The sequence below is a fragment of the Trachurus trachurus genome (genome assembly GCF_905171665.1).
Source record: "Trachurus trachurus genome assembly, chromosome: 15".
Classification (NCBI taxonomy): Eukaryota; Metazoa; Chordata; class Actinopteri; order Carangiformes; family Carangidae; genus Trachurus; species Trachurus trachurus.
Window position 1 is genome coordinate 26,775,804 of NC_139906.1, and position 14,516 is coordinate 26,790,319.

Below are 14,516 nucleotides of genomic sequence, written 5' to 3' on the forward strand. Positions count from 1 at the left end.
TTATATCAGTCATTGGTTTGACACAGCACCTCATTGTGCAATAGAAATTACAACTCAACAAAAATACAGCAGCTAGACAAGGTCCAAGATGACAAAACAAAAATAAGTAAATCAAAGTGAACAAATCAATAAATAAGTAAAGAAGGCGTGCAATAGACATTTAGACCTTGTGAGTGATGCTGCATCATATTAGGACTCTAGGCAGGACATCATGGTCTGCTGGGTTGCTAATTTCAACTGGGAACCAACAGTCTGGAGGTATTTTTGCAGCCAAGAAAAATTTGCTGCCGACCCATTCTGGCCACAAGCTAATAAATGCAAAATACTTGATTCTCACTCTACCTCTCAATCCAACTTTACACACCACAGGTTGCAGAGACGACAGGTGCTGGTTTCATAGGAGGGGCGGGGTGAATGGGTTAGTTGGTGACAAAAGATGAAAACGTTATGCTAATGCATTTTTACAACAAAATCAGTGAAATTGGAATACTTTGAGATTTGGGCCTGAATCAATCAACAACACTACTTCATACCCAAATACGTTGGTTTTCAGCAGAGAAATGTGGTTTGGGGGTTTGTCCTTGCTGTGTCTGTGTATGACTTTGCTCACTGTATTTATCTCTGTGTGTGTTTAGGGTGATCAAGGAGATGAAGGCCCACCAGGTCCTGAAGGCCCACAGGTATTTGTCTTTCAATGTGTTCTATAACTTGTTCATAAGGGTGGCAGTGGTGATTTGTGTTTGACCTAAAGATTCAAGAAAAAATAAAATTTGGTTGGACACTTAGCTTGAAGACATTCTTATAGGAGGCTCTTCACAGTCTCAGCTGTCTGTATCAACACATCACGTTGTGTAGGCAGGTTGTATTGTTACAGCCTTCTCTCACAGCTCCATTTAAACCAATGCCAACAGGATGAAGTGTGCGTCACTCACAACACACTCTTTGCATGGCATATCAGCTGCACATTTATGGAATGAAGGTTTTTCCGGTAGATATCATATAGCAAGTTATTATCATCATTAGATGGAACCTTGATGCGTGTGTGTGTGTCCGATCCCTAAAACCTGTCCCTCTCCAAATATTACTTATCGTTTCTCATGTTTAAATTACCTGCATCAGCGTTTTGTCCTACATAACAGAGAGCAATTCGAATTCAAATTGTAATTTCCAACACTGACAAGCTGTATTTATGTGCATTCCTACATTTACACAAGCGCTAGTCGAGGTGTACAAAAAAGATCGGAGCTAATCCACGTAAATTTCCTGCTGCAGACGGTTTACACACACATTCGTGCTGCTCACGTTTCATGAATGAGACCCATCATGTGCAGGATGATCATGGTTTTTCTCCTCCATCCTAGTTGCATCATGTGGCCTGCAAGAAAAACTGTTATTTTAATTTACATTGAATAAAAAAGAAGAATGAACTGCAGTGATGTGGGCAGGATCTGCTGCTGCATTTAAGCTTTGGACATTTAAAGGGATAGTTCAGCATTTTGGCAAATTGGCCCATTGCCTTCATAGCAGTAGGTTCGTTACCTTTAATTGTCGGTGTAAGCTGTTTTTAGAACGGCGGAGCGGAGCGACAGGCTGCTCTGAGCTACGCTACAGAGGCTAAAGGAATTTCTTGGTTTCGCTCATCAAACTCATCAAATACACAATCCAAAAACTCCAAAACGCTCTGGTGGACAAGTTGTGACCTGCACGTTCACCACGCAATGAGATAATAACGGAATGTTACGAGACGGAGTTGTTATTATGGCAATGGGCCAATTTGCCAAAATGTTGAACTATCCCTTTAAATACAAATACAGCATACAGTACATACTGTATACACACATTGACTTACAAATGTCCACACGCAGTATGGATGGTTAATGTGAGAGATCTGACCCTGGGTATGAGGTTGAGTGGAGCTAAGGTCAGAGTGAGTTCTACCTGCTACAGTCTCCACATGCTGGTCACCGTATTTGTCCATGGCTCAACACACTTCCTGTAGAGAACACAGTGACACACACACACACACACAGCAAGTCTTCTACACTATTCCAAGCCATTAAATTACATTACAAGTGATTTGACCTCCATTTTGACCATGAACTGAAAGTGTGCTCACTAGTCATCTGCACTCTGTGTTGACATCAGTCTAATTCATGTACAGAGCAGCTACACAGTGTGTGAGGGTCACAGACACAGCGAGGTAGACTTCATAAACTCTCATCGCTCTTATTCAGAGCCACATACTGTTATTATTCATGTCACAGTGTAGAGGACTGTGGCAGCTCAGTGCAGCTCAAGGTCTCTCTTACTTTTCTCTTCTTCAATATTCAGCTTATTATAACCAGACCTAACTGCAACTGCAAATACGAATCAATAATGGATCATTCAGGTTGTGTATTTCTTCATTGAGTCCTATTTTGGACACAGTAATTAGGATGCTTAGAGAGGAGCTTGTGCTCCCTCTACTGGACTGCTGTGCTTGTTGACATGATTGTTTTCATACAGTAATTCCAGTATTTCTCTCTGATTTGCTTTGCAGGGAGTTAAAGGTGACCACGGCCAAGGAGAGAAGGTAAGATACATTTTTGAAGTTTTTCATTTTTCTTTTGTGTCACACATTTTCAAGAACAGCTACCCATAAAGTTGGCAGCTCATGTTCTGTGGTCTGTCAGAGCCACAGACTTCACCATGGTGAAGACTTAAAGGGGAACTATGCAAGTCTGGTCATTTTTGCACTGTGTTGCTAACCCTCCTCCTGGCCATGTGCATTTATTTACAACGAAGCCGGCGAGAAAGCAATCCATGGAGCGATGGATAGCGATATATATCGTATACAATGTTATGACGTGTATATTCGTGTAATCTTATCTGTCATTAACACGATTATAGGCCTCCATTCTCCCTGGAACAAGTTACAAGTCATTTATTTAACCATCACAATTACTCTGAAGCTGTTTCATGAAGGTACAAAGGTAGAATAGTTAAGGTAAACATCCTGCATACTGTAGTTCCTCTTTAAATTTGACCCCCGCCCCCCACCCTGACCCACAGGGTTTATGAGCATGTGCTTCTATATGTCTTCTGAGTTTTCATCTTCGTAATTCCCCCAGATGATCCAATCTAATCTGATTTGGATCATATATTCCACTTTAGAAGCAGGATCACTCTCTGAAGACATAAAGGATTAATGTCAATGCATCAATAAAAAAACTGCAATCAATCTTAGAATTTCAAAATCACCCTCAGTAATTTAGAAGATACGTTTGGGGTTTGAGTTATGGTAGCTAGCCCTAAGCCTAATCCTATATGAAAAGCCTTTCTCTGAAAATATGATAATTGAGTCTGAGTCTATGTCCAGAATAAACCATAGGAATGTCAATCAGTGTCTCCTAATACATTCACCATTCATACTGTAACCAACTCTTTACTGGCTCTAGTTTTTCTTTTTTTTCAAGGCAACCATTTGCAGCTTTGGTCCAAGGACCAACCTCATAGAGAGCAACTGTTGTCATCTTTAAAAACATAGATCTCAAGAAGGATTGCTGCGTCTCCCCCTGAGCCTTTTGCTCATCTTTGATTTTTTTTTCCCCCCATCTTGCTGAAAAAGAGCATGTCTGCTTTTATGAGCCTGCTGCTCATCTGAGCCTCTTCTCCATTCACTCTGTAGGGAGATGAAGGAAAGAGAGGTTTCCCAGGAGACAGGGGAGCGAAGGTAGAGTGACAGGCAAGCATGGGGTTGTGTGTGCAGCATGTCGACTTTTATTTATGCATGGTGAGATCACAGATGTGTCCGCGAGCCTGGATGGGTGGAACTCGGTTTAAATTTATCTCTTCAAAAGTCTGAGCGGAGCAACAAAGCTGATGTTCATCTGGGAACACAAACAGCCACAGAACATTCACAAAGTGGTTTAATTTGTGAGCATTAGCGGGCGCATAAAGTTAAACTCATCTAGTTCAATTATAGTAATCCAGTCAACGGACTTTGAGTGCACTTTTGCAAAAATAAAAATCATTCCTTTAAAGGGATAGTTCACCCAAAATTGAAATTACACTCATTATCTACTCACCTCATGGAGAAGTTTCAGAGTTATCGTCGTGGCTTCTCTGAGTTACAGGGGGTCTCGGCATAGCAGTGCATGTCCATATAACGGTTGCAAATGGATACCAACTGTCTTCGTAACAAAAAGACACACCAAAAAACATCCAAATACCTCCATGCTGCTCGTATGTAATGTCTGTCTTGTATTGAAGCCCCGAAATGCGAAATTGTCCCGAAAAAAAATTAAATACGTCTATATTTCAAGCTTGTTTGTAGCGGAAGCTTCTCTTCCCGGTTCGTCAAATTTGGACAAACCGGGAAGAGGAGCTTCGAGAAGCTTCCGCTACAAAACAAGCTTGAAATATAGACTTATTAAATTTTTTCGGGACAATTTCGCATTTCCTTAGTCGACATGAGGGTGAGTAGATAATGAGTGAAATTTCAATTTTGGGTGAACTATCCCTTTAAACTCTGAATCCATTCTGTGGTGGGCTCCAGCAGCTCAGGAGACCCAGGTGACCTACACCTTCAGCAGCTCTCCTTGATCATGGCAGCATGGCAGTAGATGTCTCCACCACATCTGTGTGTTTTCTCCATTAGGCCTCACAGATGGGGGGGAAAGAGGAAGAAAAAGTTAAAAAGTGGGAAAAAAAAAACTTAAAGGAAAGTGCATACTTGTTGGTATCCACAGGAAATAGCGATCTGGAGAACGCCTTTATTGTTTAATAATAAAGATAAAGTGCTTTTGCAGACTGCTCCTTCACCATAAGGATATGGGCTTCCTGCGTCCCAGGGGAAATCTGTTCTATATATATAATCTCAGAGAGTTGGCTGCCCGTACCTCGTGAGTGAAATAAATAGGACAAGGTATATTTTTTGTGGTGTACACACAATGACCGTTGATATCTGCTTGGTGCCGACCATAAATAATGACTTTCCAAGACGCAGCCACTTCAATTCCAAACCTACCAGCAGCAGGTAACTCACTCTGCAGTACTACTGCTCTTCAGACTGATCTGACAAGCTGTGTTTGAAATCAGCTTCAATTCCGCTGCTCCTCTGAGAACTGAGAGCAGTAGCAGGCAACGACACCGACACAGGAGAATGTGAGGCCACAGTTTCACCGCCTTTGACTCTATGAAACGGTATCTCAGCCGTTTTTTTTTTTTCTTTTCACTGTTAATCAGAAGCAATGAGCTACCCAGCATATGTCTGTACCCAGCAGTTCTGGTTTGGGCTCTCAGCAAAAGGGATTATTTTCATTGAACGGACCAATGTGTGTCCGTCTCACCTGCTGTGTGTCATAGAATATGATAGAGTTCTTTAAGAAGGCAAGGCAAGTTTATTTGTATTGCCCATTTTTACAAACAGTTTGTCTAAAAGGGCTTTACATGGCATCATAACAACATCCTCTGTCATTAGACCCTCACCTCCACTGAGGAAAAACTCTGAAGAAAAAATAAACAGGAGAAACCTCAGGGTGAGAGACAGAGGAGGAATCCCTCACCCAGGACGGGCAGACGGGACATAAATGTTGTGTACAGACAAGAAAACAGTTTACATGAGATATGGAATAAATGGGGACTGTGCTTTTGGTGGGCAGGCTGGGTTATATACAGGGAAAGCAGGGAGAGCAGGCCAGCTTAATGGTGGGAAGGCTGGTTCATAAGCAGGGAGAGCAGAACTTCCTGAACTAAGAAGACACAGAAGAGATTTATCCTAATAACATTAGGAAAAATATATAAACTAGCATTTATGTTTGCTAGGCAGGATTCTTTTTACCATTTTGCTTTGGGACATGAATATGTGCCCTGCCATTTGCAAATAGATAATTTTGGAGGATCAAGCACAAATCCAGAAACAGACACTAAGGTCAAACTAAAGAAACAGAGGAATTTTAGCAAATTGACAGTGAACAGGTTCACAGTTGGCACCAAATATTAGTCTGAGAACTATAGTACACAACTATGTTGAGAGGCTGAGGAAAAAACTGATTATGACCCAATCTGCCAAATGATGGCAGAGAAGCCAGTCAGGTGAGAGGTGAGAGTGATATGGTTAAAGTGCGTCCTACATCAGAATGATTGATCTGTAAGTCAACATATGTGAGGCCGTTCATCCTTAGCCACTGACACCTACTGTACCTGCCAGAGACAGCCATCCTCCCATAGAAAAACTACCAGTGCTTACAGATCACTCCACTATCCCACAGTCATACCTGATTTTATGACTTTGGGATAATGGGATTTAGGGTTACTTTTTCTTCTTCCAGAAAAAATGTGTATAGTTTTTGGGATTTAAATTATTGTTTAATTGTTTGAATGTGCATCCTTCGTGTGGGTTTGATACAAACCTATACCTGAATTATATTAGATGCCAGCAGAGGGACCTGCCTGGCTGTAAAAATAGAAATTTGTGATCATACCTTAAAGGGATAGTTACATTTTAGCAAACTGGCCCATTGCCATAATCCCTATAGTTTTAGGAGTAGGTTTGTTACCTTTAATTGTCGGTGCAAGCTATTTTTAGAACGGCAGAGCAGAGCCGCGAGCTGCTCAGAGCTACGCTAAGAGGCTAATGGGATTTCTTGTTTTCCCAAACTCACCAAACTCATCAAATACACAATCCAACAACTCGAAAACACTCTGGTGGACAAGTTGTGATCTGCACATTCACCACGCTATGAGATAATAACAGAACTCCCTTCCCTTTAAAACCAAGCTGGCAGAGTGAATACACAGCACAAACAACATGAAAACAAGTGGGGTTTGAACTTTGCCTTTGAATCTCTGATGGACAGTAAGGGATGACGTTTACTGTTTGGGGGCAGCAGGTTTTGGGGGTGAGGGTTGTGTGTATGTGGAGGGTTCTCTGAGGGTAGCAGGGGTAGTGGAGGTCCAGCAGCGCTCCACCCTCCAGCTGTCGTACAAATATCATAGTCACCTATAAACAGTATCTAATATGCATCTCAGAGAAGCCTATTCCAGCTTGTAGCAGCATGGTCATGTGACTGTGATTAATGGTAACAATGGTGCCTGTATTAATAACTAGTAATTAGTGCCTTTTGACAACTGTAGCCTGCTGTTCAAAGACTACGCAGTGAAATGTAACACATATTAATGTGTTTACTTTCTCTTTGTGTGATTCAACAGTTGTATCCGAGCCTGGTGCAGTCAGCTCCCAACAAATAAACTGAGCTCTCACCTTCTCCTAAACTCCTGGCTTCTATGTATTAACAAATTAACTGCCAGCAATTAAAGCCATCGCTGCCTTGAACAGAGTATCACTTGTAATCGCGACTTGTTATTCTCTTCTTACTCCATTGTATCAACTGTGACAAACTCAAAAATTAAATTAAACTAATTTAAACTAAATCCAATTAAAATTAATTCAATTTAATTTAATCTAGGCATCAGGGCACACAGTTGATATCTCCACTGGGGCAAATAGGAATGTAGGAACTGCCTGTGCCAACCATCTATCAGTGCTTGTGTGGTTTCAGCTGTGACTGTGCGTCAACTTTAAGCCACCGACTCATTCATCTGAAAATGGAAGCAGGAACACACATGACCTACATGAGTGTGTTGTGCTTTCTATTTTTAACAACCAATTTCATACAGGTCATCTGGCGCTTGATAGATGCTAATTACTGACAGTTTTTTTATTACACTTCACTATATGCACAAATTAGGAGACAATGGGCCTCTTTCGCGCTGATGTGTTAGAGAGCACTCTCTGCCACTAGTAGTTTGTATATTTGCTCGTCCTTTTAAAGTTTTGTTAGTGCATTTTTGCATGTGAACCAGGACATGAAAAATCCCAGAGACAAAAAAAACAAAAACGACACTATTCTCTGGTGGTTTTGTGTCTCTTTGTGGTTCTTTGATTGACTTTCCTTTGAGAAATATTGCCACTTTGTACAGCGGCTCATATCAGGAGCATGGTCTCAGCCTGTGTTAGGTTCACTTCTATAAATCATCTGTATGTGATTTATAACACCAAATTTCATAACTGTTTTTCTTTTTTCTGTTTCTGCCATGGCACCTGACCTTTGTAGGGAGATTTAGGTTTCCCAGGCTCTCCTGGGTTGAAGGTAAATTCATGCTGAGCAGTGTGTGTGTGTGTTTGTGTGGCAGTTATTACAAACCCAGTGAGATCAGCGGGTCATAACTGTTTTTTTTCCACTGGAAAGGGCCAGGCTGGCATCCCTGGTACCCCTGGCATCCCTGGCAAGAGGGGCTACAGGGTAGGCCTGGAGCATCCGCTATGTCTCTTAATGTCAGTCATCCTTGTTCCACTAACAGGAGAGATTCCATCACATCACTGTTGTTGTTGTGTTTGTGACTGTCAAAGGTCCAGTGGAAGTGTTGTTTGGTTCAGCCTCTCTGTGCTGTGAGCCGTGTCTCACTCTGTGTTTGTGGAGTGATTAGGGCATATTGGAAGGGACTAAGGGAGATCATATGTCTGGTTCACAAGTGAATGGCTAATTCTTGTTTGTTTTAATGTACAGATGTTATCATATGGTATGTCATTCATTTCTAACAGCACTCACACATGCAGTTAGTCAATCCATTCAAGGAAGAATGGATTGTTGGATCATTGAGTGTACTGTTTGTCAGATTGTCCTGAAAGACTGAAGTCTGCTTAAAGGGATACGCCAAAAAAAAAAGTTGTGTCTTGCCTCACTCCCGAGTCCATGACAAGCAGATAGACAGATAGGCAGAGCTGGCGCACCGCTAATTAGCTTAGCTCAAACGCTGGAAGTGCGTGTTAGCCTGCCTCCACCTAAAGTCATCAGAGAAACTCTTCAGCAACTCTAAACGGAAACCGGCGGGCTGATTTTCGTCTCAGAGCTGACAAAACTCTCCGGTAAGGCATCTTGAGCGGTCAAATGCCGGTAACGGGACGAGATCGGTCAAAACGGAGGGTTCAAGCAAAGACGGTTTATTTTAGTTCAAGCTAGCTACATCGAGGGTAGGTTAGCTTCCTATTTCAAAGTAAAAGCACAAATTCTATCGTCATGGTTTTCTGTATGTAAAGGGCAACGGGTGTTTTATTTTGTGAAAGTAACTGGAAGTGTGTTGGTCACAACGGCTAGCTTGAGTAGCGCCGAATTCGTCCAAACAAAATTGTAAACAGCTGGTATTTAGACAAATTAACGACACACTGCTGATCTAAACGGCTACCTTCTCACCTAAAAATGTTTGAAATGTCGATAAAGTGATATATTTACAGAGTTTAGAGCTAAAATAAAAAAAGCTTATGACTGCTGATTTCGGCTCGGGTAGGAGGCAGGCTAACACTACCTATACAGACAGCATTTGAGCTAAGCTAATTATCTCCCTTGTTACTGCACGCACAGTTGAAAGGATGGTGTCTATCTGCTGGTCATGAACTCGGGAGTGAGGCAGGACACGAAAAAAAAAAGTTGGCGTATCCCTTTAATAGTCTTGTCAGTATTCATCAATGGATTCACTTTGCTCAGTTGTCATGGATGTAACAAGATATCTTCACTGTCCATGGTGAGGGCTCTTCAGTGAAGAGAAGCTGGATAGAAGGAGGTGCAGCTGAAAGTACTAATGATGATTTAAGACCAGGGTAAAAACTACTAGCTCAACAGGGAAACATCTTCATCATGGGGCTGAACAGATCACACACAGTCTTCAAACCACAAATCATTCAACACCTTAAAGGGAGAGTTCGGGGTTTTCGACGTGGAGTTGTGTGAGGCTTTCCTGCAAAGTCAGTACATTACGATCTGTAAATTACAATCATGCAGTCGGTACATTACTTACATTAGATTCTGATCAAGTTGTACTGACTGTGCTTGGCTCCCTCACACAACCACACGTCAAAAAACCCAAACCTGTGAAGAACTCTGCTTGTTCACCCTGAACCTGAAGTTGTTCAGTCCACCAATGTATTGCATTTTACGAGGTGAGAGAAAGCCAGGACAAAATGAATGTTATTGCATTGACTGCACACTGTACTATAATGAAAATGACAAATAAACTTAAGTAAAAAAAAAAGCCAGGTGTCAGTGGGCAAGAGGAAAAACATCAAGGATAGGCTATTCATCTGACACCAGAGATCATCTTTGACAGAGACAGGAATTTCCATCTCCCCTCATATTCCTATCATGCAATCACCTAAGAAAGGTCATATAATGACAGCTCTCTTATAGTATGTCCATGTCAACTCAGCAAACTTCAGTTGCTGATGAAGACCAAGTGAATCCAGATTTTAATTTAATCCCATTTTTTTAATGGTGAAAATCAACTTTTATGCTTTATTTTTTATTTTGGCTGCTGTATATTATTTTTATTTTTTATTTTTGTTCTGGTTGACACATTTCTGTTTGTATGACAGGGGGAGAAGGGAGAGCCAAGCATCGCAGCTCAAGGAATCAAAGGAGAACCAGGCTCACCAGGATTAGCAGGTCCAATGGGGCCTAAGGTAAGGGCTCATACCTGCACTGATGTACACCACTTCCTTCATCATGGTTTATTGATTAACACTCTTACAAAAACTAGTGCTCATGCAAGTCACTGTTTTACATTATTCACACAGGGTGAAAGGGGTGACCATGGAGACGAGGTAGGACACACATGAAGAGACTGAAACAACATTTTAATATGAAGAATTCTTTGCAAATAGCCTCAGTATCATGACACCCAAAGTGTAGCTTTATTATAGTCATTGCTATGTCACTACTGCTACTGATTTGTTGGTATTTGTTCAATTAAATACTAATATAAACTTCCCTAAGAGCTACAGATGCCACACACAGTTTAGTATGAGCAACTCTGCGTTCTGACTTATTTCAGGATGTGCCCCACAATGTATAAATTAAGATGTTGACTCAGTAAATATAGATTTTTTTAAATACAATTTACAAATAAATTGGTGAAAAAGCCATATGGATCTACTCCTTTAACGAGGTCTGCACCAGGATAAGTGTAATACAAATCACTATAACATTTTCTTTCACAATCAAAGTGAATGTTTATGGATAATCTTAATGTTATACCTTTATTTGACCTCCAGGGGGAAGCAGGTCCTGAAGGCCCAGCTGGACCAAGAGTAAGTTCTGACGACCAGACTCATGACCACGTTTTTGTAGTATTGACATAATACATCCACATGTCTACTTTCATTATGCTAATGATTTTAATTTCCACTTTACAGGGTCCTCCAGGCCCAACTGGGGAGCCAGGGAAGGCTGAAATCCAGAACAATGAAAACGTATGTCACGGTGATGTAGTTGTACTTTTCTCACATATAGAAGAACTAAAGAGTGATATAATATTGACCATATATTCCTTCACAGGATATTCACAACATACCCCTGATGGTAAGTACTGTCTAGGGTTTATCACAAACCCAGTACTCAAAATTATTTTTAATGACGAGATCTCTTCCTCCTGTAGGGTCCTCCTGGATTACCTGGACCTCCAGGGCCCCCTGGCACCACTGGTACTAAGGTAGTCCTTTCAGAATGTCCATTCAGATTTCATATTCTCATAGTTTGTCATCATACACTGGAGTTTGTTACAGCATATGTCCCAGGCTTTTCACATTATTTGGTTGTGACTGTTTGACTAAACGAAAATGCAACACTGCCCACCTTGGTTCATATTGAACTACGTCCTCTTATTTGCTTGGATATGGTTGCCAGCAGAAAAATTACTTCTTAATTTCTGGCCTTTCTAAAGCCTTGCTCTAGCTAGTACCTGAAGAACACACAGCATCACCAACACAGTCAACAAATCTGCCTGAAACCAACTAACATAGAGTTTATCAGGGGCCCATGTAGGTCTGCCAGAGCCAGTTGGTAATCCAGCCTTTGTGTGTCTTCAGGGGGAAGTCGGACTACCAGGTGCACCAGGACTGGATGGTGACAAGGTAAGATTTCATCAGTTATCTGTATGACTTTCCAGGCGATTGCTATGTGAATATACGCTGTATATGTGTGATATAAATCCATTAATTGTGGTGACAAAATGGGAATGGTGATGGGAAGAGCCCGTCTCAGCATAACTTCTTATTCTGGTTAAGTCAGTCCAGTAACCATGAGCACATGTGTTTCAGGGGCCCAGAGGTAAGCCTGGAGAGCCTGGTCTTGTAGGCCCAGCTGGTCCTGAAGGTCCCAGGGGAGAGAGCGGTATGATGGGCTTCCCAGGACCCAAGGGAGACATGGGTACACCTGGATTACCTGTGAGTAACTGCATTAACCAACACGCCACACCACATCACATCATTGCCTGGGGTTTCCTGACCAAAGCCAAATGCCCACAACCATAATTACCCATGGGAAAGGCCTTGGGTCTTTTCATCTGTCCTGTTATTATCTAATTACAGACTGACAATCTTAGAAGAGACCAGGATCGACACTGAGTTTAACTTTGAATTCTCTGTGGCAGGGATCCCTACATGTGGCTATGCTATTTGTAGCGTGGTGCTACATGGAGAGTTAGGTTTTATATATGTGTATGTTTGACAGCTAGTAAAGGGAGACACTCAGTTTGCATTTACTTATTTATTATTATTCACTTTTTTGACATAGGACATGCAACACTAAGTCCCTAACCACAGTATTTCTATAAAACTCCAAGTGCTTCATGTTCAACCAATTTCTTTTACTTTACTTTTTGTATTTTAAATGCAAAAAGGGTCAACCTTCAAGATGTGCATGTGCATAACATAGGCAGATGCATGGTATTTGAGATTGTTAGGGAGCAATGCATGGTAGGCAGACACCAGGTCCAGAAGTACAGAAGCAAAGCTGGTGATAGTTTTTATGGAACTGATCGTCCTACTTTCACTTAAGGAAGTGTTGATATGACCACTGATCTTCAACAGTAGCTTCAACAGAGTCATTGACATACAAACACCCTCACACACACATATAAACACACATATACAGGACCAGGTTTGCACAAAAAACTCCAAGGCTTGTAAGACCTTTAAAGTTCCAACCATGTCTCTACATGGGAGTACCACAAAACAATGTGGCTCTAAGTGTGGGTGTCACATTGTAGTCTTACTCAGAGTGTCAGTCTGTACAAGTGATTGAGATTAGCTGAATTCATTCAGTTGCAATCATAAATCCCTGAAATGAAATGTTCAGCCATTATCAACGTCAACCTTAGCAAACTTCAATTGCTGATGAAGACCAAGTGAATCCAGATTTTAATGTAATCTAATTTTTTAAATGGTGAAAATCAACTTTTATGCTTTACATTTAATTTTAAATTCATTTGGTTGCAATCATAAGTCCCTGAATTGAAGTATTCAGCCATTATCATGACATCCCTCTCTTCATCCTTGTTCTATGAGGATGACTTTATGGCTGAAAAGGAGTTAGTTTACACTGGCACTGGCATTGTGAAGGAGGAAAATTAGAATACATTGTGTATCCTGTGCTGTGTGAAATAAATGTGTTGATTAACCTTTGTTCACTTCAATTTGTCTGCTTGACGATTTTCAACTTTGTGTCTTTGTGTTTCTCTGCTTCCTGTTATTACAGGGTCCTAAAGGTGAATCTGGAGAAGGAGCGAGGTCAGAAATTGTAAGTGTTGGTCATTATACCACAGGTCTGATTAGGACAGTAGAACACAGCATGTCTGAGTTGTATTTCCTCAATTAACACCTGTTGCTTCTGTTTGTGCTTTTAGATCTACGGCCCTCCAGGGCCCCCAGGACCTTCAGGACCAGTTGGCCCAGCAGTGAGTCAAATGTCTTATTACTACTAAATCTGTGTGTAGGCTTTACGACCTACTGTAAACTCTCACTAAGTTGTTTTCAGTTTAATTTGGCTCATTTATCTCCTGACATCACTACTTTATCAGTGTTATGCAGTGGTAAAAACTAGAAAACAGTACAGACTGTCAGTAATCCCACTGTCTCTGTGCCATCCAGGGATCTCAAGGACCTTCAGGGCCTAAAGTGAGACATATTTCTACTAAACAATATCCACAAGCTCCTCATGTTGTTTGATCTTCACACAGTTACACTGCAGTAGAAGTGTAACAATGAGACTCTCTCTCACTGTGTCTCTCAGGGCGAGCCAGGCATAGGCATCAGAGGAGAGAAGGGAGCAACAGGTCAGAAGGGCGATAAAGGAGACAGAGGCCATCTTGGACTCCCTGTAAGTTCACACTTTTCACAAATCTTTGTCTTTTGAGTTCTCTCCTGTTGTTAATGTTTAGTTTTTGTAGTTGCTGCTTCAGCACAGACATGTTGGCATATGAAGTGTCAGCCAAAGTGGGTTGTTTTTATACTGATACAGTGTCACTGTGAGTCTGGAGTCAACCATACATTCAGACCACATCATTAACAAAAACTCATGCTGGGTGGCCGTGGCTCAGGAGGGAGAGCAGTAGATCAGTTATTTGATCCAATGGCCCTCAAGTTAATATGAAGTCTCCATGAACCACTGTAACATCACCGGCCTGGAGAATTCTGTATAATCATG

At 41.4% G+C, this 14,516-nt stretch overlaps 1 protein-coding gene across 1 annotated transcript in view; it reads left to right on the forward strand.

The window, feature by feature from the left end:
* The window catches only part of col13a1 (collagen, type XIII, alpha 1), a 56,739-nt gene that overhangs the window by 25,678 nt on the left and 16,545 nt on the right, over nucleotides 1-14,516 (forward strand). Inside the window, exons 17-33 of the mRNA XM_083987609.1 lie at nucleotides 636-680; nucleotides 2,540-2,572; nucleotides 3,668-3,712; nucleotides 8,097-8,132; nucleotides 8,232-8,285; nucleotides 10,409-10,495; nucleotides 10,610-10,636; nucleotides 11,087-11,122; nucleotides 11,228-11,284; nucleotides 11,370-11,393; nucleotides 11,470-11,523; nucleotides 11,900-11,944; nucleotides 12,131-12,256; nucleotides 13,569-13,610; nucleotides 13,717-13,767; nucleotides 13,961-13,987; nucleotides 14,103-14,189. Coding sequence (XP_083843735.1) covers nucleotides 636-680; nucleotides 2,540-2,572; nucleotides 3,668-3,712; nucleotides 8,097-8,132; nucleotides 8,232-8,285; nucleotides 10,409-10,495; nucleotides 10,610-10,636; nucleotides 11,087-11,122; nucleotides 11,228-11,284; nucleotides 11,370-11,393; nucleotides 11,470-11,523; nucleotides 11,900-11,944; nucleotides 12,131-12,256; nucleotides 13,569-13,610; nucleotides 13,717-13,767; nucleotides 13,961-13,987; nucleotides 14,103-14,189 — 876 coding nt within the window. The remainder of the gene's footprint in view (nucleotides 1-635; nucleotides 681-2,539; nucleotides 2,573-3,667; nucleotides 3,713-8,096; nucleotides 8,133-8,231; nucleotides 8,286-10,408; nucleotides 10,496-10,609; nucleotides 10,637-11,086; nucleotides 11,123-11,227; nucleotides 11,285-11,369; nucleotides 11,394-11,469; nucleotides 11,524-11,899; nucleotides 11,945-12,130; nucleotides 12,257-13,568; nucleotides 13,611-13,716; nucleotides 13,768-13,960; nucleotides 13,988-14,102; nucleotides 14,190-14,516) is intronic.